Below are 24,618 nucleotides of genomic sequence, written 5' to 3' on the forward strand. Positions count from 1 at the left end.
AAGAGATTCCTTTTAACATTACTTTAAAAAAAGAAAAATAGAAAGAGGGAATGATGAACTGAGGCCAGAATGTGGCTGCGAGGGGGACTGCATGGGGACAGCCCTGCTCAGCAGCTCTCCTCCTGCTGGTAATAGTGGTACCCAGGGGGGTCGGTGCCCGGCTCACCGGCGGCGTTGGCTGCATCCCCTGGGGTGCCTTGTGGGCAGTATTTGGGGTCATAGATCTGGCGACCCAGGCCAAAGACCTGCCCGCTCTGGTTGGCACCCTGGTTGGATCCCATCTGCAGCGACATGGAGGAGTTGTCACACTTCTCCAGTCCCATCTTGGCGTCGTAGATGTGCCGTCGGGTGCCGGGTGCTGTCATGCCCACCTGGAAGGGAGGGAGGGAGGGAGCGAGTGGGGCTCAGCACGGTGCTCCCCACAATGCCATCATCTTGTCCCCCACCTCCCTGGCTCACCTGGCTGGCACATTTGTTGGTGCCCATCTGCAGGCTGATGGTGGAGTGGTCCATGGGTGGCAGGATTTGGTTCTTGGGGTCGTAGAGGTGCCTCCTGGTGCCGTAGGCCGTCATGCCGGACTGGCTGGCACACTTATTGGTGCCCATCTGGGCAACAGAGAGTGGTGAGAAGCAGGCACCACCCCATCCCCCCCCACCATCCCCATCCTCCCACAGGGGGTGGCAGAGGAACCCCCCAGCTGTGATGTGGGGCACTGGGGGTTGGCAGCTCCCACCTGCAGCCCGATCACGCACTGCCCAGCTTTCATCTTGGCCTCATCGAAGTTCCGTTGCTGCCGCTCGGAGTATTTCACACCAATGTCCACACCACTCTGCAGCCCCTTGGTCTTGGCCTGAGGGAAGGCGGTGAGGAATGAGGAATCTCAGATTTGGGGAGCTGCTGGGCACAGACCGGTGCTCATCCATCCCACGGAGCTGCCCCCATCCCTCCCCATGCTCTCACCATGCCCGCCAGCGCCAGCAGCGACACCTGCACCTGTGTCAGGTTCCCACTCTCAAAGAGGTCGTTGGCTTCAAAGAGGTCCACAGGGTTCATGCCGTAGCTGGCCATGGCCTTGATGAAGTTGGAGAGGTTCTCGAGCTGAGGGGAGGCACAGAGCACTCAGGTTGTGAGGAGGGGGCACAGGACAGCCAGGTTACAGTGGGGGCATGGAAAGCTTGGGGGCTGCTTGCACCCACCTGGTGCCAGTTCAGTGCCGAGCGGTTGATCTTCCTCACCGAGTTGGGCTGCAGTTTGTTCATCAGCCTGGGGGGAGGTGATGGTGGTGAGCTTGTGGGTACGAGGGTCGCCCCTCCCCAGGGGAATGCTGACATCACCTGGGGGTCTCTGGCCCGCTCCTCCCAGCTGGGAATGAAGCAGCCCCACAACACCGGAGATCCCAGAGCCACCTTCCCTCTAATTGCCCCCAGGGCTCCCCACAGCTGGGTCTCCCAAACCACGCAGTGCCTGGGGGCCGTGTTGGCACCTCCCCTGGGTGCCGTGGGACTCACTCGCAGAGGATGACCCCATCCTTCAGCCCCTTCTGGAAGTCGGCCCCGATCTGCCGCCCGGTGACGCTTTCGATCCACGTCCGCAGCTCTGCCTCCTTCTGTGGGTCGTATTTCTGGGCGAGCTGGGGGAGGGTGTGGGGTGGTCAGACACGGCCTTGTGTGCACCCCAAACCCCGTGGGGACCGCTCCCCAGCACAAGGCCGGTCCCACTGCACACCACAGTGTGAGGCGTGGTTTGGACAGCCCCGGGATATGCGATCAGTTGCAATTTCCTGGTGCACAGGAAACCCAGATTCAGCGGTACAGAGACTGCAGAGGGGAGGAAGGAGAGCAAGGCAGCAGGGCCCTGCGGGGTGGGCACGGTGTGCCCGAGGATGGAGGGTGATGGTGGAGAACAAAGCCACCGAGCTTCTCTGCACCGCTGGCTGCCGCGCTGCTCCTGTGCGCTCTGCTCTGCGTACAAGAGCGGTCCCAGCCCCGCACGGCTCAGTGCTGTCATCAGCACGGCCACATCCAGCACAGCCCGCAGTCTCGCACGCGGTGACCCCGAGACTCTGCAAACTGTCAAAGAGGAAGAGGACGAGCTGCTGGCACGGCTGCTTCTCACCTCCGCCCACGGGACCCAGCACCGACCCCAGCCGCGCTCATCCCTCCCGCCGGTCCCTTCACGCCGCCGCGGATTCCTCGGCCACCGCGGCTATGCCAGGAATGCGGCCGCCTCCTCCCAGATGCAGAGCAGCCGCCCGGGAACGGCATCGCCTCGGCCCGACCGCGGGGACAGCAGATCCTCACCCTGGGTTGGAGCAGGGAAAGCTGTCGCAAGAGGAGGCTGAGAGCCCCGAGAGCCATCGCTGCACGGACCCAGCACAGCCCACCCTGAGCCAAGAGCCCAAGGACTCCACGGGGCTCAACTGTGCCCTGTGGGAGGGGTGCCTGCTTCCTGCCCTGTGCCTGTGCTGCAGGGTCACCAAGCCGGTCCCCAGGTTCCATCAGACACCTCTATGGAGCTTTGCACAGACAGAACCGAGGGGAGCACAGCTCTCTGCAGTCTCCGTGCCTCAGTTTCCCTCTCAGTAGCCCTGGCGATGCGCTTTCTTGCACAGAAAACAGCTGGGGGGATGCTCACCTCACAGAACCTCAGAGGGTTCAGAGGAACACCCTGGGATGGATGCAGAGCTGCCCCATGGGAGAGCTATTCCCAAGGGCAATGGCCCCACAGCCCAGTCTCAAAGAGGAAGCTGGATCTGACTAGGATGCAAGGACGGAGCGGCCACCACGGTCACACTTGTGCCGTCACGTGGGTGCTGGTGGGATCCCCCCACGCACAGCTGACCTACACACAGCACTGATTCCTCTTCCCCCCTCCCTCCCCACCCCGCCTGGGGGACGCAGCAGAGGAGCAGAGGGCCGTCCTGCAGCAGGAGCAGCCCGTGAACAGACCCCATCACAGGACAGGGCTGCAGGTCCGACGGGTTCTCAGCAGTGATGTCAGCCTGCAGCCTGCACAGCGGGGCCGTCAGACTGGCTCAGCTCTTGCTGAACCAAGCTAAAGCACCTGGGAGCAGGCAGTGGCGAGGCCCCTGCATGTGTCCACCCACTGGGTACAAGCAGAGGCCCGTCCTCGTGCAGTGACGAAACCCAAATCCTGTGAGGCCGGGAGGGAGAGCCCAGCTCGAGCTGTGTGCGCATCCCGCATCCTGCCTGTGTCCTGGGTTGGACATCCAGCTGTTGATCCCATCCCTGTGCTGCACGGGTGCACAAGGAAGGGGAGGTGGCTGCTGCATCCCCCCATGGCTGAGCTCCATTCCCAGAGCAGGGATAGGGCACAGCCTGGGCTGTGGACCCAGCCAGGGGACCCAGCCCTGTTCTGAGGGTGGGAAGGGCAGCCCTCTGGGCAGCACCCTGCATCATCTTGGAGTGCAAACAGCCCCAGCAGAGAAATCGGGTTCCACTGTCCCCTTGCAGTCTGACATCAGGGCCCAGTCTGAGCCCTGGGGTCCACCAAGAGGGACAACGTCCCTCCCCGAGGGATACAGAATGATGGGAAAACAGCAGGGAAACCTCGGGAGCAGAGCTGCACGGAGCTGGAGCCATCGCCCCACTCACCCCCCCCCCCCCCCGCAGGGAACCGGGGGGGACCGGGGCGAGAGTGGGGGCTGCCGGTGCCCGGGACCCCTCCCAGACCCCCGGGGCCCCGCGGGACAGAGTCAGAGCGCCCCACGATCGTAGCGCTGCTCCGGCACACGCCGCGCCCCGGGACCCGACTCCGCACCCTCCGGAGGGCATCGGGACCCTCGGAACACCCCCGGGACTTCTCTGCTCGCAAACCCCCGTTGGTCCCGGCACCCTCCCGCCCCCGGCGCGGCTCACCCGGTTCTTGACCTCCGCAGAGAGGCCGTAGGAGGGGCCCTTGTTGAACTGGGAGCTGCTCATGGCGCGACGGCGGCGGCAGAGCGGGGATCGACGGCGGGACCGGGAGAGACCGGGCGGGACCCGGCGGGGAGGGGGGGTGGGGGGGGGTCGGGCCCGGCCCCCCCGCGCTGATTGGACGGGCCCGAAATGCCCAAATAAGGACAGGAGTGGCTCCGGACCCGCGCATCCCGACACCGACACGCGGGGGGCTCCGGGAGCTCTAGGGACGGAGGTCGGAGACGGAGCCGCCCCGGGCACGCGTGGGACACCGGGACGCCCCTACGGGTGTGGAGCGCTAAGGACGCGTGTGCGAGCCCCGAACACGTGCGCGCAGTGATGCACAAGCGGGCCACGCGCAGTCACGCGGCCGCGCGCTCCCGCGCGCACACCCACCCGCACGCTCCCTCCCCGCCCCCTCTGCCCGACCCCCTGGTCCGACCGCCTCCCCGCATCCCCATCCCTCATCTCCCCGCCCCGCACCGCCCCTCTGCTCGCTTTGCGGAGGGTGACCGAGAGCTGCACGGCTGCGTTGTGCTGTGGGTGGGATCCTGGGGGGGAAAGGAGGGGGGGGGGGCGCAGGTGTGGCCGGGGACCCGAAATGAGGGCAGAGCAGAGCAGAGCCGGGCTGGGCTGAACCGAGCGCTGGAGCCCCGCAACCCCGCACTGCGCATCCATCAGTTAACAGAAGGGCCTGACGGCCCCACAGCCCCAGTCCCTGGGAATCCGTCCTCCCTGGGCCGCAAAACTCCACGAGGAATCCCCGGCACCCGCACGCTGAGTGCCACAAGGCACCGGGGGGGGGGCGGCCGGAGACCCCTTCCTCCCGGCCTCGTGCCCTCGCCGCACATTTAGCTTTTCCTGTTTCAACTTTGCCTGCGAACCCAATGAGGAAATAAGGCGGTGTCACATGCGCTGCGCTGACAGTTGGCCCCAGCGAATGCTGACGGAGGGGTAGCGGAGAGCTGCTGGCAGCCCGGGGTCCCCCCAGGGCCGCCCTATAGCCATGTTCTCCCGGAAGAAACGTGAGTTGATGAAGACCCCCTCCATCTCCAAGAAGAGCCGCGCAGGGAGCCCCATCCCGCAGACCTTGCCTGTAAGTGCGGTGGGGAGGGAGGGATGGGGTGGCTGGAGGGATGCGAGGAGGAAGGAAATGAGGAAGGACTCCGCCGACGGGACCGGGGGGACTTTGCCCCAGATGAAGGGGATGCAGCAACAGCCGAAGAGCCCGGCTGGGAGGAGAGCGGGCAGAGCTGGGGCTGCAGCAGAACATGGGGAGCGCGGTGGAGGGACCGAGAGACCCCGACTGCCCAGGGGCAGGAGCAGGGGAAGTGAGGCTTAGCCAGCCCCACACCACGGCTCTGCTATGGGTTTATTTACTCATCGGTGACCCAGAGTGCAAGAGGAAGCGCTTCTCCTCTGTGGGGCGGACAGCAGACGAGGTTCCTCAGCCCGCCCCGCGCCTGCGCTGCTCCCCAACCCACAGGACGGGGCCACCGGCTCTTCAGCCCTCCCGCAGCTCCTCGCAGGGTCACCCATCCCCATCCCCATCCCCATCCCTTCCTCACGGTTCTCCCCTGCTGAGGGGTCTATGGGTGGGCGCAGCCTGCAGGCGCTGGGATGCTCGGCAGGGCGGCGGGGCGGAACAGCTACAGCCCCTACGCTGCCGGGCGCCGCAGGACGGGGACGGCCAACTCTCCAAAGCGCTCCCTGGATTCGCTGCCCCGCTCGCCCTCCGTGCGGCTGACGGTACGGGGATGGTGGGAGGGAGCAGCCCGCGGGGTCTGCAGTGCCCTCATCAGCTCTGCTCGAGGTGCTGCCGTCTGGGTGGCCTCGTGTTCCAGGGCAGGATTGGAGAAGATGCCGCGGTGTTTTTGCCCCATTGGTGCCAAACCTGCTGCTGTTCCCAGCACACTCGTGTCACAGCTGAGGCTGTGTGGGGACGGGGGGGTGCGGGACCCAACCCCATCGGTGATGGCTTTGGGGCACGGGGTCTTGGGAGGTGCTATCAGCCTCTCCCTTGGGGCGATTTCACCCCTAGAAATCAGGGCTCTGTGTGTCTGCAACAACTCTGTACTGTTTGCTATTGGTGGCCCGGGAGGTGTCCCCAACCCCACAGTGCTAAGAACGTGCTGGACTTGGACAGCCAGAAAAAGAGGAAGGGATGTGCAGGGCCAGATCCTGCTGTCAATGGAGCCCACCATCGTCAGGCAACGCCATCCCCAGGGTGGCACTCATGCTGTGCTGTGCTCCTGCAGGATCTGTCCCGCAAGGACTGCCTGGAAGCTCCCAGCCCCGCAGAGCTGCCCCCCACCAGCTCCAAACTCAGCAGCAGTCCCAGCGCTGTGGGCACCCTGAAGCGCCCCACCAGCCTCAGCCGCCATGCCAGCGCCGCCGGCTTCCCTCTCACTGCTGCCAACCCCCGGGCCGTCCCTAAGGGCCACAAGACCCCCACATCCCACAGCCCTATGGAGGGTGGGGAGGGTCCTTTCATCGATGTGGAGGACATCTCTCAGCTCCTGACCGACGTGGCGCGGTTCGCAGATGCCCTGGAGAACCTGCGGGACGTGGTGCTGCGTGATGGTGAGTGCTGGGCTGGGTGCCCCCCGGGTGGCTACGGAGGGGGAGTGGGACTGGGGGACGACAGAACCCCCACGGCATTGCCTGCTAACCCACGGCACAGGGCTGTAAGGCTCCAGGGATGAAGGCTCCAGCGGGTGCTGAAGAACCCCACGCTTGGTTCAATGGGGAGGGGGTTCCTGCCCTGGGGGGTCTGTGCAGAGCCGGGGGCCCTGGGGCAGAGGGTGGTGGGTGGCTGCTGGGAGCTCAGAGCCAGGATAACACTGCTTCCTGCCTGCGAGCTATTTTCATCCGCCTGCTTTCCTGTTTACAGCACAGCAGTGCCAGCTGCCTGGCAGTGGCCCTGGACCCCATGGGGCACCAGCACAGCCCCAGCCCCTGGCCCTCCCTTTGGGATGGGGATGATGCTCGAAGCAGGAGCGGGGCTGCAGGGCTGCAGGGCTGCAGGGCTGTGAGGCTGTGAGGCTGTGGTCTCCGGGGTTGCAGAAAGCAGCCACTGTGGTTGCTCCCCACGGTGAGGTGGGGCTGCTGGGATCACATAGTGCCCTGTTTTCAGCAAACATGTTGACGCATCTTCACTCACGGTGGAAAACAGCCGTGCCCAGACGTGGGGAACACAGTGTGGGAAATGAGAGAGGGAGCAGAGGAAAGTCCTTCCCCACCTGGAGCTGGGGCCCAGGCTGCTGTCCTCAGTGCATCCCTATGGGATGCTGAGCACTGCCAGCACCCTGCCCTGAGCTCACACACTGCTTCCCCTGGCCCTGGGCACTGTGGCATGGTGCTGGACCCCAGGGGACACAACCAAGCCAATGGATGGGGCAGGATCGTGTGGCCAGCAGGGAGGAGGGGAGGAAATGGGAAGGAAATTCCCATACCGCTTTCAAAGGAAAAATTTACTACTGAGGAAAAAATGCCTCGAAGGCGTGCCTGCACCATGGCAGGGGTGAGCACAGTACCAGGCATGGGGTGTACACAGGGCTGCCTTTTCTCCTGCAGACCCCAAGGAGTCCCAGCGGCCGCAGGCCCACGAGTGTCTGGGTGAAACGCTGCGGGTGCTGCGCCAAGTGATCAACAAATACCCACTGCTCAACACGTTGGAGACGCTGACTGCAGCAGGGACCCTCATATCCAAAGTGAAGGGTGAGCCCAGGGCGGGAAGCTCCGTCCCATTCCCACCCCGTTGCTGGGGAGCCCATTTTGGGGCTGCCTGGAGCAGGGCTGCCAATGGATGGGGCAGGGAATGAAGGCGCTGCCATCCAAGCCTCAGCTCTATTCCAGCCCCCTGCTCTGGTCCCACATCCCCGTGTTTGTGAGTGGGCTCTGAGGGCTCCGGTCCCACCCGGGGCAGAGCAGTTACAGCTGTGGTGGGGAGGGCGAGGGAGGAAGGAGGGAGGGCTGTGGTAACTGCAGGCACAGCACAACACTGCGTCACCACTTCCTGGAGCTGTAACCACACGGGGACAGGAAGCCTCGGGGCTGGCAGTGCTCTGCCATGGGGCCGGCCCCACATGGGGGCCTTGGGATGGAGGCAGCTGAGTGATGATGGAGATCCGGGTCCTCACCCAGCTGCCAGCATGGCAGAATCGTGTTCCTCTGTCATCCTGGCCTCCTCATGGCCGTGACCCCGGTGCTGGGAGGTGCGTGAGATGGTCCGTGCTGTGGGGTGCAGGGTGCACAGGGGTGACGGGGCTCCTGTTTCTCCCCCACCTGCAGGATTCCATTACGAATCCAACAATGAGACAGACAAGAGGGAGTTTGAGAAGGCTGTGGAAACCATCGCGGTGTCCTTCAGCAGCACGTAAGGGTTTTGCACCGCCGCCCCTGGATGTGGATGGGGTGCTGGGAGGTGGCGCTGCTTTGTCACCGCTGCTCCTCCTCTGGCTGACTGTGTTCCTCTTGTCACAGCGTCTCTGAGTTCCTCATGGGGGAGGTGGACAGCAGCACCATCCTCTCCATCCCACCCAGCGACCAGAATCAGGTGTGTGCCGCCCGCTGGGGGTCTGCTGGGGTCTCAGCCCTAACCCTGAGCACAGGGGTCTCCTCTGAACACTCCTGTTTGTCTGACGCATTCCTTCCTTTCCTGATTTCCCAAAGTCTATGGAGAGCCTCTATGGGGGGATCCCCGGGCCTGGAGGGGATGGTGTGCCCTCGGGCATGGAGAGCTATGACGCAGGTGAGCAAGCAGCCACTGCTGTGGGACTTGAGGGTGGTCAAACAGAAATGGGCTCTGCCATCACCACCTGGACATCATCCTGGGCTGAGCTGCCCCTGGGGACACAGCTGAGAGGAGATGGCAGAGCAGCTGCTGTGGGTATTGGGGTCTTCCTGGCTGGGGATCCTAGGACCAGCCCAGCAATCAGCAGCAGCACGGTTTGGGATCATTCCCCTTCTCCTCTGTCCCCACATCACAGTTCGTCCAGCAGCGGAGGAGGTGGATGTGATGCTGCAGCGCTGTGAGGGAGGTGTGGATGCTGCCCTGCAGTATGCCAAGAACATCTCCAAGTACATGAAGGACCTCATCGGGTACCTGGAGAAAAGGACGGCGCTGGGTGAGATGTGGGGGGGGGGTCTGTGCGCTGTGGGGTGGCTCTGGGATGGGGGGATGATCCTGAGAGCACAGCATGGGGCCAAGGGAGCCAGAGCTGCTGGGAGGTCCCTGAAGTTCTTGACTCGCATTTAAGAAGGAACCCAAAACGAGCACAGAAAGCCTTCTGTTTCAACTTTCTTCACTTCCAACCTTTCTCTTCCAGAACTGGAGTTCGCCAAAGGGCTCCAGAAGATGGCAAACAGCTGCAAGCAAACCTTCACGCAGGAGGTACGGCCAGCCTGGAGCTCCCCAGCTGTCCTGGAGCTGACAGCATCAGCCTCGTGCTGAGCCTCAGAGCGCTGCTTTTGTCGTTCCTCAGACCAGCATGCCCTTCCTGTCCATCTACCTGCTGGCACTGGAGCAGGACATGGAATACGGCACGTCGGTCCTGCAGACTGTCACCACGCTGCAGCACCAGACCTTCCTGCAGGTGAGCATGCAGTGCATGGAGCAGCTGCTGCCAGGGCTCCGTGCAGGGCTGTGCTTTGCCAGCTGCACCATTCGCTCCTGCAGCCGCTGACTGTGAGGCGCCTGGAGCATGAGAAGAGGAGGAAGGAGATCAAGGAGCAGTGGCACCGTGCACAGCGGAAGCTGGTGAGGCATGAAGGCGTCCATCCACCCACCCACCCACCCATCCACCCACCCATCCACCCACCCATCCACCCACCCATCCACCCATCCATCCACCCATCCATCCACCCATCCATCCACCCATCCATCCATCCATCCATCCATCCATCCATCCCTCCATCCATCCATCCCTCCACCCATCCCTCCATCCATCCATCCATCCACCCATCCATCCACCCATCCACCCATCCATCCACCCACCCATCCATCCACCCATCCATCCACCCATCCATCCATCCACCCATCCATCCACCCATCCATCCACCCATCCATCCATCCATCCATCCATCCATCCATCCATCCATCCCTCCACCCATCCCTCTATCCATCCATCCATCCATCCATCCATCCACCCACCCATCCACCCACCCACCCACCCACCCACCCACCCATCCTCCCACCCATCCAGGGCAGCTTTGTGCAGGGTGACCCTTGCAGGGCTCAGCCCTCACCCCGGTGCTCCTCCTTTGGCAGCAAGATGCAGAGGTGAACCTGCGGAAGGCCAAGCAGGTGTACATGCAGCGCAGCGAGGAGCACGAGAAGGCCAAATATGTGGCGGTGAGAGCAGAGGAGGAGCAGCAGAGCACCGCCAGCAACGTCACCACCAAAACCCTGGACAAGAAGAGGCGGCTGGAAGAGGAGGCCAAGAACAAGGTGGGAGCACAGCAGCTCCGGGCACTGCTTTGCAGGGATCTTCTTGCTCCTTGTCCTAGCACAGGGCAGCCCAGAAGCACGGGGGCTGGAAGCTCAGCCTGACCTCAACACAGAGCACAGGGTCCAGCACAGGGAGGCAGCTCCCATCCAATTCCACACCTCTGAGCAGCTTCCATCTCCCCTCTCCCACCCCTCAGGCAGAAGAGGCCATGGCCACCTACCGGACCTGCGTGGCAGATGCCAACACGCAGAAGCAGGAGCTGGAGGACACCAAAGTGAATTCCCTGAGGCAGATCCACGAGCTGATCAAGCAGAGCGACCAGGTCATCAAACTGGTGAGTTGGGAGGGCTGGGGGCCGTGCCACAGCCGGGGGGGGGCCGGAGGGCAAGCAGCTGCTCAGCCCTGTGCTGCACAGAGCCAAGGGCAGGGCTGCAGCCCCAGCCCCACTCCCGATTCTCCACCTGGCAGCTCCGTGCCTCTCCTCCCGCTGTGCCACCCCCTGCCTCCTGCCCTGACTTCCTCCCCGTTGTTTTCAGGCCACCATCGCCTTCTACCAGATCATGCACATGCAGACAGCGCCACTGCCCGTTTACTTCCAAACCCTGTGTGAGAGCAGCAAGCTGTACGACCCCGGGCAGCAATATGCCTCGCATGTCAAGCAGCTGCAGCGAGGGGATGAGCCCGACACGCAGTACGACTTCGAGCCTTACGTGTCCCACAGCGCCTGGTAGGAGAGGAGGGGGAAATCGCTGCTCCTCTGCACCAACCTCAGCTGCAGGGAGGGCTCCTGCAGACAGAGGCTGCTTGGTGCAGGAGCAGAAGGCTTCCACCTCAGCTCTGGTGGATAGCCACTACTTTTGGAGTGGCTTTTCTAGCATCCCTCCCCCTACGTCCTCTTGGACATGGCCCTTCTCCTCCCTCCCCACCACCAGGTCCCCCTTCTCCCGCACACGGAAGGGCAGCTTCAACGCCAGCGACTTCTCCACCAGTGGTGGCTCTGACGGGGCTGGGCTGCCCAGGGATGGGAGCAGCACAGATGGACCCAGAGAGACCCAGGGTGGGACGCTGGCAGAGCGCAGAGGTAAGAAAAGCCCAGCCCTGAGCACTGCCTGCAGCAAGCAAACGATTCTGCTATCAGAGCTGCTCTGTGTGGCATCAGGGACAGCCCCAAACGGTGAGCCCTTCTTCCCACAGCAGGGAGGGGACACCAGGTGCACAAATCCTGGCCGACCACCTCCGAAGCTGACAGCAGCCTGGATTCCAGCACAGGTGGGTGCAGAATCCGGGCCGTCCTTCACCTTCTGGTGGAGCCCCCCCAAAGGCAGCACCTCCTTGCCAGCAGCGCTTTCTTTTTTCTTTCATTTTTCCTTTTTATCTTTTCCTTTGTCTTTATATCTTTTCCTTCCCATCCTCTCCTCCCCCTCCTCCTTTTCTTTTCCTTTTCCTTTTAGCTTCCCTAAGAATTAAGACTCCACCACAGCTAACTGCTGATCCCTACCTATTGGAATGGGGGGTGGGGGGAACCACCAAACCTGTGCTGCACCCATGGGATTCCTCTAGCAATCCCCAGCTCCCCAGCTGCCAGAACCCAACGAGCACAGAACCCCTTCTGTTTCTGTTTCTCTTCACTTCCAACCTTTCTCTTCCAGAGGTCATCTTGTTGTCCTGCTCCACCTCCACTCCTTGCTGCAGGGACAGCCACACACACAGGAGTGCCCCCAAAACCACCCCCCCTCCTTCATCCCCCCCATCCCTCCCAGCTCTCAAACCAGGCTTTGCTTTAGCAGGAGAGTTCAGCCACAAACTGCAACGGTTGTCATCCAATGGTACCATGTCCTCCAGCGAGGAGCTGGGAGAGAAGGATGAGAACGCTGCCTCCTTTGAGCAGAGTATGTGATGGAGTGGAGATGCAGCTGTGCTGTGCTGTGCTGTGTGGGGTCTCTGCCCCTCTCTTCTGCTGGGAGGAGAGCTGAAATACCAGCGAGTCCATGGGGAACACAACACCATTCCCACTAGGCAGGGACAGGCCCTGTGCAAAGCAGTGGCAACAGCTCCATCAGGAGCACAGCCCTCGGTTAGCTGGGATGTGGCCCAACGCCCCGTGTGTCAGCATGTCCCATGTGTCCACATGTCCTGTGGGTCCGTGTGTCCCACGTGTCAGCATGTCCTGTGGGTCCGTTTTTCCCATATGTTTACGTGTCCCGTGTGTCAGCATGACCCCACATGGCTCACATGTCCCGTGTGTCTCCATGTCCCGTGTGTCTGTGTGCCCCACGTGCCAGCATGCCATGTCCCCCTATGACAGGGATCCTTCTGCTCGAGCCTCGCTCTGCCTGACCCCTAAGGAGACAGAATGCTGATGTGTCCCTTTGTTCTCTGCCTGTAGGCATCAATGGGATCACCCCAGAAATGGCAGCACCCACGGGACCCTTCCGGAACGTGGGTTTGTCCAGGGCAGCCCAGACCCATCGGCTGAGGAAGCTGCGGACCCCCTCCAAGTGCAGGGAATGCAACAGCTACGTGTACTTCCAGGGGGCAGAATGTGAGGAGGTAATGCTGGGGATGTGGGAGGATTGGGGATGTGGGGGGGGGGGGATCCCGCTTCTGAGCCCTTCCCTGTCTCCCAGTGCTACCTGGCATGCCACAAGAAGTGCTTGGAGACCTTGGCCATCCAATGTGGGCACAAGAAGCTCCAGGGGAAGCTGCAGCTTTTTGGGCAGGACTTCCTGAAGGCTTCTCAGGGCAGCGCTGACGGCATCCCCTTCATCGTTAAGAAGTGCATCTCTGAGATTGAGAAGAGGGCTCTGAAAACCAAGGTGAGCCCCCTGCCCTCCCCTCTGCTCCAGCTGCTTGCCCTCCAGATGGGCTCTGTCCTGCTATGAGAACCAGCACAGCCCTCAGGTTCTGAGGCAGGAGGTCCCACAACAAACAAACTGACACGGAAACACGTCCTGCACTCCCTCTCTTCCCTACAAAAGGGGAACAGCAGCGACCTCTGAGCTGCAACAGCTCTTCCAAACCTCCTGAGGGGGATTTCCACCCCCAAAGGAGTGGCTGGGAGCCGAGAGCTCGTGCGAACCCAAAGAGAAATGTTCAGCTTTGGTTTTCTCCCCCTTGGCAGGGCATCTACCGAGTGAATGGCGTGAAGACCCGCGTGGAGAAGCTCTGCCAGGCCTTTGAGAACGGGAAGGAGCTGGTGGAGCTTTCCCAGGCGTCCCCACACGACATCAGCAACGTGCTGAAGCTCTACCTGAGACAGGTGGGGGCAGAGGTGATTCCTGGTGATTCCAGCAATCTGTGCCTGGAGGGGGCGATCCTGCTGCAAGCTGTGCTGACAGCTGCCTGCTGGCTGGGTCAGAGCCCCTCCTGCCCAGCTGGCCCGATGGAGGTGTGTGCAGGAGGATCAGCAATCTCACTGCACATCTCAGGGCAGCTCCATGCGTCTGCCCCCTATGAGCCCTCACACAACATCAGCTGCAGCAGCGAAGTCCCTGCCCACAGCAACACAACGCGAAGCGCTGCACCGTCCCTCCCCTTTGCAGTTGAGGAAGCAGCAGGAGAAAGGGAAGTGGCCGTAAAGGTCGCCCCGCAGCGGGGCTGGGCTCAGCTCACTTCTCCCGGCCCTCTGCCTGCAGCAAACATCTCTGCCATCAGCTCAGTCCTGCACCGAAACTCAAACCCCGACCCACATCCTCAAACGGGGCAGGAGGAGAGGAAGCAGCTTCTCTCTCTCACGGCTTAACCCTTTCTGGTGGTTTCCTGGGGGCAGAGGAGGCTTCTCCCCACGTCCCCGCACTGCAGAGAGGGGCTGCGAGCTCCTGGATGGAGAGAGCAGGGAGCAAAAAGAAGAGGTCGGCCCTGTGCTGAGATCCAGGCTCAGCGCACGGCAGAGAAATCGGTTTCAAGTCCCTCTGCAGGAGCGCTGCTCTGCTGCAAAGCAATCCATCCCCAGCAAACACCCGGGGAAGGCACCGCAAACATCAGCAGCGCTGCAGAACTGCCGGGCGGTGCACGAATGCACTCAGGTTGCTTTATGCAAACTTCAAAGCCAAACGCTCCTCCTGACAGCTGCAGGCTGCTCTGATTCCTTCTCACCTCCTCCTCCTCCCAGGGAACAATTAGCACCGTCCCATTTAACAACCTCTTATCTATAGAGAAGCCGCGCACACGCCCCAGGCTGGGTTTTTGCGTTGGTTTTCTGAAGGGAAAAGGAGCGTTCTCCATCTGGAGGGCTCACAGGGTTTCTCTCGCACTGTTCTCCTCGCAGCTGCCCGAGCCCATCGTGCCGTTCCGGATGTACAACGCGCTGATGGGAGCAGCCAAGGAGAGCCTGCAGGGCGGCAGCGAGGCCAAAGGGAGGAGTGGGAAAGGGGGTCCGGAGCTGGTGGACAAAGGGGCCGACACCGAACGCGTGGTGGTGAACCTGGTGTTGAAACTGAAGGAGCTGCTGAAGGAGCTCCCGTGGGAAAACACGGCCACGCTGCAGTACCTCCTGCAGCACCTGAGGAGGTGAGGAGGGGGATCCGGGCTGGGGGGGGAGGACGTCCCTTCTGTCCCCGTGGTGGGACGGGAAAGGGAAGCAGCCGCTGCCTGCTCTCATGGATTTCCTCATCCAGGATCGTGGAGGTGGAGCAGGACAACAAGATGACCTCCAGCAATCTGGGCATCGTCTTCGGGCCGACGCTGCTGCGGCCACGGCCCACGGATGCCACCATCTCTCTGTCCTCGTTGGTGGATTACCCCCACCAGGCGCGCGTCATCGAGGCGCTCATCATCTTCTACCCCACCATCTTCGAGGACAAAGGCAGCGCTCTGACCGCTGACGGCACTGAATTCACCGCAGATCGCGAGGACGAGACCCCGGTATGGGGCCCTGGGGAGGGAGCAACGGGGGGGGGGAGGGAGGGGGGGCATGAGGTTGGCCCTGTGTGCTCCCCCCTCACACGGACCCCTCCCAGCAGGACGAGCCCACGGCCGCTCCGTGCCCGCAGCCCCCGGGGAAGGGCGACCTGGGCTACAACGTGGGAGCGTTCGGGGGTGAGTGAGGGGCTCTGGGGGCTGTGGGGACAGGGGTCTGAGGCTGCAAGGAGGGGCTCTGGGTTCTCGCGCTGCCCCAGCCCTTGGGGGCACTCGTCCCCACACCTCCATCGCTGCTCGCCGCGGTGAGGGGCTCGGGGACGAGGCAGGGCAGAGCAGCGACCACCTCACAGCCCCGTACGGATCCACAGAGCCCAGCGAGAGATCGGTGGATTCCGACTCGGAGCCGGAGGACGGCGGGCAGCTGCGAAAACAAGAGAGCGAAACGAGCACGGACGAAGCTCCGTTCTACGAGGAGGGCAGCGAGGGGCAGCGCAGCCGCACGTGCAGCACCGGGCAGTCGGACACGGAGGGTTCAGCGCTGCGCTGCGCTGCAGGAGAGCACAGCGACCCCGAAGAGGAGCCCGAGAGCGACGCCACCACCGCAGCTCAGCAGTGAGAGCGGCCCCAGGCGGCGGTGGCTCGGCTGACGAAGCTCGCGTTGCTGCTTGTATACGACGATATGGGCATTTTCCTCCTCGGCCCTCCCCACGTTGCACGGTCTCAGGGCTTTGTGGATGTATATTTGATCTCCAAAATCGATGCTGTGAGAGCAGCGGGGGGAGATGCAGGGTGCCTGAACCAAGCTGAACCCCCCCTCCACTGTGAGCTTTCAGTCTTTTTTGTGTGTGTTTGTGTAAGGTAACCCTTCAATGCAAACCCACTACCTCTGCTGGCAACGGAACTCGAAGGGTTAAAGAGGACCAAAGTGGTTTTTAAGGTTATGAAACTTTTCTGCACTGAAGCATAGAAAAAAAAAAAAGAGCTTAGAAAGAGCCGAAAGCTGCTTTCCTTCCACCACTCTGCTCACACCCAGGCTGCTCCCCGCTGCCTTGAGAGGACCAGGAGCCCAGCTGGGTCCAAAGTTGTTCTCTAATACTCAGAGTGAAACAACATTCCTCAGTGAAACGCTGGGTTCTCCCTCGTCTCTTGTGCCACCTCCTCCTGTCTCAGTCCTCTGCTGCAGGCAGGGAGGGCATCCATGCAGACCAGGCAGCAAAGGGAGAGCTGGGACCGCTTCTCAGCCAAGGAAGCCGAGCAGAGTGGCGTCCCAGCTGGAGATGCACTGAACTGGAAGGGTTGACAGAGCTCATTAACGGAGGATGAGGTGATGGAGAGGAGGTGGGATCCCTCTGGAGGATCACCTCCACCAGGCAGAGCGGGGCTGCTAAGGGCCACGGCTCTCAGATCAGAAAAGCATCTCAACACAACAGACAAAAGGTACACGAAACCAAAGCTCCATTTGCAGCTGACAGGTTTGTAACGGAGCCGAAGGGGAGCTACAGCCACCTGCGAGCACCTCTGCTCCACAGCTCTTCGCCACGCCGCCGCTGCATCCTTCCAGCACATCATTCTCATGGCAGCAGGAAAATGAAGCTGAGTGCCACCTGCTGCTACCAGAACTGCTACTGCAGGGGTACGAGTGTGTGCGAGGATGGATGATGGTGAATGCGAGTGAAGGAAGGGACCAAAGCAATGCTTGAGCTTCACATGGTACCGAGAGCCCTTCTATCTGTATATAAACTCAGCATGGAAAAAGGAAAAATGTTCTTTGGTGATGTGTCTGTGCTGCTGTATGAAGCTGTATTCTGTGTTTTGCTGAGTTCAGACTGATGTGCTTCCAGAAAGAATAAAATCCCTGTGTTCCAACCGCTGCCTGTCCTGCACATCAATGCCTGCATGCTCATGTGCTGTGGGTGCCAAGCATTGTAAGGAAGCACTTATAGCAAGTAAACCAAAATCCCTCTGCAACATCTGACAACCACAGTCTCAAAACAAAGGTCAGAGACAGAACAGGTGACAGCAGTGAGGCTGAAGCATAGAATTTGAGCAGCAACAAATCCCACAGAGAATGGCACACACAGAACTGCCTGTGGCCGTTCAGCTCTGATACAGGAGAGGGCTGAGAAATGCAGAAACAGTGAAGAACAGCAAGAGTACAAACCTTTATTAAAAATAAGATCTCATAGAACAGGGTAGCAAAAGCTTCTTTCCACTCATTTGTACAATTCAGGTGCTTCAAGGTGCTTTCATGGCATTCCTTAACGAAGCAGAAGGATTTGCAGCAAAATCCACGCTGGAAAATGAGGAACTGGGCCAAGGAAAACAACTGCAGAGAGGCAGCAGGGACAGAGAAGTTCCTCAGCCCTCAAACAGAGCTCAGGGAGCCGTGAGCTGTCGGTGGGTGGGAAGATCAGATGTCACAGAACTGTTTCACATCTGGAAGAAAGAACTCAGGATGTGAATGAGCTCCCGTCCCCCTCAGCAGATCGCTCTCAAGGCAAAACCCCTCTGCTGCCCTGAGAGATGTGCCTTCAGCAAAGCTACTGAGGCACCAGACCAGGACAGCCCCGCTCTGATCCATCCCACACATTTCCCTACACAAATCATTTACGTCACTTGGAGGGAATCCTTTCCCAGAGCCAACTCACTTCAAGTCACCTCTGGAAAGCCTCAGCGCAAGTTTAAAGCGCTGCCCAAAGGTGGGGATGTCACACATTACCTGAGAGCTGTCACTGCACCAGCCTGTAGGTGATGTAGCGGCCCGCAGTCTCACTCGGTCTGATGATCTTCACCACCTGGAAGGGCAGCAGAAGGAGCACTGGGGGATGCCTGGTGTTACAGCAGCTGTTGCCAGCTGGTTCAGCAGGCAGCCAAGCCTGGCCCCAGGGCTAGCTGCTGCTTTGCACACATCTCTACCTGACCCATAACATCTAGGAAAAAAATAACCCTAAAAAAGAGGAAACCTTTCCCATCTCCAAGCTCTGGAATACTGTGCTGCTACAGCTCCTCGCCCTGCCTGCAGGGCCCTGCTGTTTGTTATCGGGTTTTCTCTTACCTGGCCTCTCTTTATCCCAAAGTATCGGGCCACGGGATCCCCAGCCTGGATCCTGGGGAGTTGGTTCTCCCTCAGCTTACTGCGTGGAGTCAAGGAGAAGCTCTGCCAGAACCCAGGGTTCTGTGTGTCCTAAGGCAGGGTGCAGCCAACAGGACATCATACACTCCCACAGTCAGAGGTGTTCACTTTTGGCCCAAGGCAAGCACTCATCACTCCCTGACAGGAAGGGAAGGACCAAACAAAGGATACTATCTGGCCAGCAGCTCGGTTACTTCTTCTTTTGTCATGACAACGTGCTCTGGGACCAGCTGTAAGCAGCAGGAGAGAAATCACAAGATAAGACAAACTGAGAAAGCAACCACCCTCTCCACAGTTGCAAGATGAGCAATTTGTGGTAAGAAATAAAGCTCCAGCAGCGCCACCCAGCACAGGGCAGGGATGAAAGGGACGCCCTGCGCTGCTCACCTCATGTTCAGTGATGTTGATCAGGAGCTCCTGCTGCAGAAACTGCTCCAGAATGTATTTGGGAGCCATATCGACCAGGGACTGGGAAGGAAGAATCACAAGATGCTGCAGCACTGCTCTGGGGCAGCCTCAGTGTGAGCGCTCAGCACTGCCCCACCATGAGCAGCAGCACCAGGAGGGCAGCACGGTGTCTGTGCTCACCCTGACAGTCACACAGGCAGACAGCAAACAGATCTCTGTGCCCCCTGACTGCTCCAGAGCTCCGTCACCCTCACCGTAAAGAAGCTCTTGCACACGTTTGTGCAGAACTTCCTCTGCTGCAGTTTCTGGTCGTTTCCCCTCGTCCTGTCTGCACACCCTGCTCAAAACAGCCTGGCCTCGCCATTCTGCCCCCCACACCTCAGGTATTTACAGACCTGGATCAGGTCTCCTCTCAGCCTTCTTTTCTCAAGGCTGAACAGACCCAGTTCACTCAGCCTTTCCTCATAGCAGAGATGCTCCAGGCCCTTCACCACCTTCGTGGCCCTCCGCTGGACTCTTTCCAAGAGATCCCTGTCTTTTTTGTACTGGGGAGCCCAGAACTGGACACAGTGCTCCAGATGAGGCCTCACCAGGGCAGAGCAGAGGGGGAGGATCGCCTCCCTCGACCTGCTGGCCACACTCTTTTTAACGCACCCCAGGATGCCATCAGCCTTTTTGGCCACTGCTTGCTCACGGCCGACCTGTCGTCCACCAGGACACCCAGGTCCCTCTCTGCACAGCTCCTCTCCAGCAGCTCATCCCCCAACCTGTACCGGTGCATGCAATTATTCCTCCCCAGACGCAGGACTCTACGCTTGCTTTTGTTAAACCTCATCTGGTCTCTTAAAGGTTCAATGCACTGAATGCTGAGCGAGCCCAGCGTTAAGGCTCAGAACCTTTGATAAGAGGTTTTCTCTGCACAAAAGCTCCGTGTTTATGGACCCAGGGGTTCAAACAGCCCCGGGGCCGCATTGCACCGCACCTGCTTGGCCGAGGGGGTCATTCCCTGCTGCACCACGATCAGCGCACGCGTGATGTTCTCCTCCTGCATGCGCTGGCAGTACATCTTGATGGTTTTGATGCCGACTTTGGGCTCCTCTGGATGAGAAACAGCGCCGGGTGAGACCGAACCCGGCGACAGCGCGGCGATTCCGTTCCCAACCCGGTCCCACAGCTCACCGGGAAAGAAAACGAACATCTGGTCGGTCGGATCGTCGTTGTGAGCCACCAGCACGGTCAGGTCGGTGCGGCGCGGGCGGCCCTCGCTGGGTTTGTCCCCGAACTGCGCCTTGAATTCCTCCAGCGTCTGATCCAGCTCGTCCTGCGTCACCAGATAACCGCGGTCGTGGCACAGCTGGGAGAAGAAGCGCCGTATGAGGAGAGGAGAGCTGAGACCGGACACCGCCCCGCACCGCCCCGCACCGCCCCGCACCTGCATGATGGTCTTGCGGATCTTCCACAGCCTGTACGTCTCCTCCTCGTCGTCCATGCTGCCCCGCAGGACCCCGGGCTGCCCGCCGCAATGCCGGTCCCGAGGAGCGGGCGGGGTCGCCCCGCGCGGGGTCCTTCGCCGCGGGGGATGCCGGGAGCTGTAGGCGGAGGGCGGGGGGAGGAATGGCGCAAGGACGCCGTCCTCGCCCCCAGGCGGATTCTCACGCCTCTGCGGCCGCCTCGCCAATCCGATTGGTCGATCCTCCCGTCTGTCAGTCGAGGGAGCCGCTCGCTCCGAACAATGATTAGCGGTGCTGCAGCGGGTGGGCGGCGCCTCCGCTCGTCCGAGCCGCCGATTGGTCGAGGGGCCGGGCGGCGGTGGGATGAGTTGGGGTTGGCGCTGGGGACGGGCGCTGCTGTGCGGAGCGGCGGCGGTGCGGGGAGCGGAGCGAAGAATGGTGAGCGCGGGGAGGCGGGCCGGGCCGGGGGAGGCTGCGATGGGCCCGGGTCGGACTGCGGGACGGGAGCGGCCGGGGCCGCGTGGTGACCGCTGACCCCGCAGTGCGCGCAAGCGGACGAGTGGCGCTCGGCCACCTCCATGTACGACTTCCACGCGCGGGACATCGACGGGCACGACGTGGCCTTGGAGCAGTACAGGTGCGGAGCGGTACGGGGCAGTGCGGGGAGCGCTGTGCCGCGGCTCAGTGCTCAATGCGGCGGCCGCACGCACGCCCCCCGGCTTTGCCCTTCCCCCCTTCTCCACCGCTTTGCCCTCCTCCCCCCCCTTATTCCCGCAGGGGCTTCGTCTGCATCGTCACCAACGTGGCGTCCAAATGAGGAAAGACCCCGGTGAATTACACTCAGCTCGTCGATCTGCACGCTCGATACGCTGAGAAGGGCTTACGGATCCTGGCCTTCCCCTGCAACCAATTCGGGAAGCAGGTGGGCACAGCGGAGCAGGGAGGGGCTGTGCGGGGATCCCCGAGCACGGTGTGACCCCCACCGCCCCCCCTTCCCCCGCAGGAGCCCGGGGACGAGGCGCAGATCAAGGCCTTTGCGGAGGGCTACGGGGTGAAGTTCGATATGTTCAGCAAAATTGAGGTTAATGGGGACGGCGCTCACCCGCTGTGGAAGTGGATGAAGGAACAGCCCAAGGGCCGGGGCATGCTGGGGAAGTGAGTGCTGGATGGGGAGGGGGCAATGGGGCGTTGCTGCAGCGCAGTTCTGCAGCTCTCACCCTTGGTTTTCCTCTCTCTCAGTGCCATCAAGTGGAACTTCACTAAGGTAGGGGCTGTGCTGCCTTCTTCGGGGCTGTGTGTGGGTCAGACCTTCAGCTTTGAGGTGGGGGGGAGAAGCCCTGCCATCCGGGCGCTGTGCTGGGCTGTGGGGGAGCAGCTCTGCAGGGTACAGCTCTGCTATAGGGCAGTCCCAGCCCCGGAGCAGAGCCCTGTGCTGCTCAGCCGTTCCCATGCTGCAGCTGGACTCGCTCATTTGGCTCCTGCTTCACTCCCACAGTTTCTTATCAACCGCGAGGGCCAAGTGGTGAAGAGGTACAGCCCAATGGAGGATCCTTACGTAAGTGCTGCCCGCGCTCTGCCTGACCCCCAGCCCCAGCTGAGGGCTCCTGGCATGTGCTGAGGGCAGTGGTGCTCTCAAGGTGATGCTCCCCTTCATCTCGAAGGTGATCGAGAAGGAGCTGCCCGCCTACCTGTAGAGCTGCCTGCCGAGCTGCTGCCCAGCACCGCTCCCGGCTCCCCGTGGGCGCCGTCCTCCAGCACCATGACGGTCTGCCTTGAAGCCAGCCTGCTGGTGAGGCAGACCCGAAGATTTGGCGTGCACCTGCTGGAGGAAGGCGTCCCAGGGCCGGGGGGCTCTGCTGGGCAGCCCTCTCCCGTAGCCATAATGTAGTGTCTACTGTCCACTTGCAATAAATCTACTGGAAATGAGTGATATCTGCGTGTGTGGATGGGGATGGAGCTGCATGCGCCGCTCCCCTGCGCCTTGGAGGGGCAACCGGGGCTCAGTGGGGCAGCTGGGAGCTTTCACAGAGCCGGCAGGGATAATCCTCATTAGTGCTGACCGGGAAATTACACCAAATCCCGGGTCAGCTGCTGCCCCGAGGAAAAGCTGAAGTAGAGGAGCACGTCTGCACGTCCCATTGGGAGAAGCAACCCTGCACCCTGTGCGCTGTGCTGCACAACAACGCAGCGTCTGCCTGAATTCGATTCCCTGCCTGGAGGAGCTGCAGCACGCAGCAATGCCCAGCTCCCTGTTCAGTGGTGCAGGATGCAGCCCGAGGCAGTCAGTGCAACCACTGCAAGCTGTGCTGTGGTGAAACAGCGCGGTGACGCAGCACGTGGAGCTGAGCCGGGGCTGCGGGGTTCAGCCCTGCCCCCGATGTGGGGTAAGGGTGAAGCTGGGAGCACAGCAGGGCTGGCTGTCGCTCTCTGGGCTAAGGAGCAGCGCGTGGGGCTGAGCTGCGCCTGCTCAGCAGCTCTTGGCGGAGTCATCTGTGTAAACAAGAGTGTTTTTATCTGTGTTTTCTGCAGCAAAGCTGGGGGAAAAAACAAAGCTGTTGGCATCTGACTCGGAGGGCACAATGTAGGCAGGATCCTCCCAGCGGTGGCCCAGTGCCATGGGGTGTGTGGGGAGCAGCTGGGACATTGACCCCAGGCCTGGTGCGAGCCTGGGGAAGGCTGAACAGACAGAGGTGGGACTTACAGAGACCTCACGTGTGGCTCCTTTTTACTGAGCAGATTGAAAAATGATCCTTCTGAGGCAAGTAGAAAATTCAGGAATTATTAGTCCAAGGCACATGTTCTAAAAAAAAAAAAAAACAAATCTCTTTACATATATACATCTCAATTAATTATAAATACACATAGAAAAAAAAAACAAAGGCAAACGACAAGCAGATTAAAAAGTGCTAACAAAAAGGTGTAAGGGAAGAAAAAGAGGGACTCATTTAAAAATACATACAATCAGTAGGACAACGGCATAATAATTTAGTTAAAAGATATCGTTACATATTATTAACCCTGACAAAAACACAGGATCAGGGCAGGGAGGGGTTTCCTTGAAGGTGCTCTCTGTCTTCCAGAGCTGGGGGAGGGATAATTGCATATATTTTAACATCGTGTGTCAAAGCTGCCACGTGGCACTCTGCTAACGTGGCACAGGGGTGGGCAAAGGGCACCAGGTGGGAATACCTCGTGATTCCTGAGTTTGAGTCTCTCTGAAATGGGTTTTCTTGGTACCCTTTTCCCTGGTTGCTGAGAATTCAGCAAGTGCCAAGTGAGTGAAAGTGAGTGTTGTGAGCGGGGAAATACTTTCAATAGGAGGGGAAGAGGAGAGCCCTGCCCTGCTGGGAGCCTGGGGGCAGGAGCTCCCATCTTTGGTGTGGGCTGTGAGGTAAGGAGGGTTCCTTGGACAGGGGCAAACAGTGAGGCTGGTGGGGGGCAGGGAGCCCAAGGCTGCCCCTGCTCTCAGCGCAGCGGGGCAGGCAGCCCTCAGTCTCTGGGGTTGCAGCAACCCGTGGCGCTTCCCAAAGCTGGGGCTTCTGTGCCTGGAGGGGCTCAGGAGCTCATATGAAGAGCTGCAGCCCCTCAAGACAGACCTTCTGGGCAGGGGTCCTCGCTGAGAGCTGGGCCAGCTGGGGAGGGGCTCACATCCTTCCCCTGAAAGCATCCCGGTGCTGCTTCCAGGGACGCCCAGGTGACTGAATGCAGAGAACAGACGCAGAGGGGAGGATGCAGAGCAGCTGCCCCAGGGCAACGCTGCCAGTTCCCTGCCATACTCCTCAGGTTAAGCAGAGAAAACAAAAGCTGAGTCCCCGGGACCTGCCGAGGTGCGAGGTGTGGAGCAGGGCTGGCAGCGGTGCCCTCTGTGCTGGGGGGCAGCTGCCCACCTTGCTGCTGGGGCAGGTGGGGACGTGGGGCAGTGCAGTGCAAAGCAGACGTTTGCTCTTTGGTATTGGAGGTTGGATATGCAGCATGAGCAGCAATACTGCACATCCCTGTGCTCGCCAGGGACCTGGGGCTGAGAGCAGTGCTGGGTGACACAGCCGGGCCGTCCCTGTCCCAGCCAAGAAGCCCTGCAGCACAGGACTGGGGAGAAGGCCAGGACAAAAAGCACACGGCAGCAAAATGTGGGAAAAGCACGGCCAGCTGCAGCAGCCCTGCAGGCTCAGGAGAGGTCGGTGGGACTCACGGCCCCCACGCTCCAGGCAATCCCCGCGTGGTCCCAGCCTGGCTGAGCTGTGCCAAACTCAGCAGCTCTGCCACGATCCCGGCTAATTAGGTGCTGGTGCAGTCAGTTCCTGCAACTGCTGCAAAGCTGAGGCAGCTTCAGGGGCTGCAGCTGCAGTGCTCTGGGCTGAGAGAGGCACGACTTGGCTTGGAAACTCAGTAGTCTGCA

General features: G+C 61.0%; 4 protein-coding genes across 8 annotated transcripts; 2 read left to right on the plus strand and 2 right to left on the minus strand.

The window, feature by feature from the left end:
* Window positions 1–107: 107 nt before the first annotated feature.
* On the minus strand, window positions 108–3,942 carry CNN2 (calponin 2; the record flags this gene model as incomplete). Its single annotated transcript, XM_079546873.1, has 7 exons — window positions 108–371; window positions 460–606; window positions 735–851; window positions 962–1,099; window positions 1,198–1,264; window positions 1,510–1,631; window positions 3,880–3,942. 7 exons carry the CDS (start codon window positions 3,940–3,942, stop codon window positions 108–110), a joined length of 918 nt encoding a protein of 305 aa, XP_079402999.1.
* Window positions 3,943–4,924: 982 nt separating this feature from the next.
* Window positions 4,925–15,846, plus strand: ARHGAP45 (Rho GTPase activating protein 45; the record flags this gene model as incomplete). 3 transcript variants are annotated; one of them, XM_079546898.1, is made up of 23 exons in its annotated part: window positions 4,925–5,014; window positions 6,177–6,501; window positions 7,495–7,638; window positions 8,212–8,296; window positions 8,404–8,476; window positions 8,593–8,671; window positions 8,910–9,047; window positions 9,249–9,313; window positions 9,405–9,515; window positions 9,599–9,679; window positions 10,190–10,369; window positions 10,567–10,704; window positions 10,907–11,097; window positions 11,303–11,451; window positions 11,565–11,639; window positions 12,155–12,259; window positions 12,757–12,920; window positions 12,998–13,186; window positions 13,492–13,629; window positions 14,638–14,879; window positions 14,987–15,233; window positions 15,332–15,407; window positions 15,599–15,846. In XM_079546898.1, 23 exons carry the CDS (start codon window positions 4,925–4,927, stop codon window positions 15,844–15,846), a joined length of 3,333 nt encoding a protein of 1,110 aa, XP_079403024.1. The 3 variants fall into 3 exon arrangements, with proteins under 3 accessions (XP_079403024.1, XP_079403025.1, XP_079403026.1); XM_079546899.1 differs by having other exon boundaries at window positions 12,158–12,259; XM_079546900.1 differs by having other exon boundaries at window positions 11,568–11,639; window positions 12,158–12,259.
* Window positions 15,847–17,540: 1,694 nt separating this feature from the next.
* On the minus strand, window positions 17,541–20,260 carry POLR2E (RNA polymerase II, I and III subunit E; the record flags this gene model as incomplete). The annotated part of the gene is made up of 8 exons (XM_079546605.1): window positions 17,541–17,666; window positions 17,950–18,025; window positions 18,286–18,364; window positions 18,535–18,593; window positions 18,751–18,831; window positions 19,754–19,869; window positions 19,951–20,125; window positions 20,204–20,260. The coding sequence occupies 7 exons, from the start codon at window positions 20,258–20,260 to the stop codon at window positions 17,960–17,962; spliced, it is 633 nt and encodes a 210-aa protein (XP_079402731.1). The 3' UTR covers window positions 17,541–17,666; window positions 17,950–17,959.
* A 325-nt stretch (window positions 20,261–20,585) lies between these two features.
* On the plus strand, window positions 20,586–22,052 carry GPX4 (glutathione peroxidase 4; the record flags this gene model as incomplete). 3 transcript variants are annotated; one of them, XM_079546886.1, is made up of 7 exons in its annotated part: window positions 20,586–20,660; window positions 20,765–20,859; window positions 21,000–21,144; window positions 21,226–21,377; window positions 21,462–21,486; window positions 21,718–21,777; window positions 21,860–22,052. In XM_079546886.1, the coding sequence occupies 7 exons, from the start codon at window positions 20,586–20,588 to the stop codon at window positions 21,914–21,916; spliced, it is 609 nt and encodes a 202-aa protein (XP_079403012.1). In that variant the 3' UTR covers window positions 21,917–22,052. The 3 variants fall into 3 exon arrangements, with proteins under 3 accessions (XP_079403012.1, XP_079403013.1, XP_079403014.1); XM_079546887.1 differs by having other exon boundaries at window positions 21,884–22,052; XM_079546888.1 differs by having other exon boundaries at window positions 20,774–20,859; window positions 21,884–22,052.
* Window positions 22,053–24,618: the final 2,566 nt, after the last annotated feature.

The sequence above is a fragment of the Tetrao urogallus genome (assembly GCF_951394365.1).
Source record: "Tetrao urogallus genome assembly, chromosome: 25".
NCBI lineage: Eukaryota > Metazoa > Chordata > Aves > Galliformes > Phasianidae > Tetrao > Tetrao urogallus.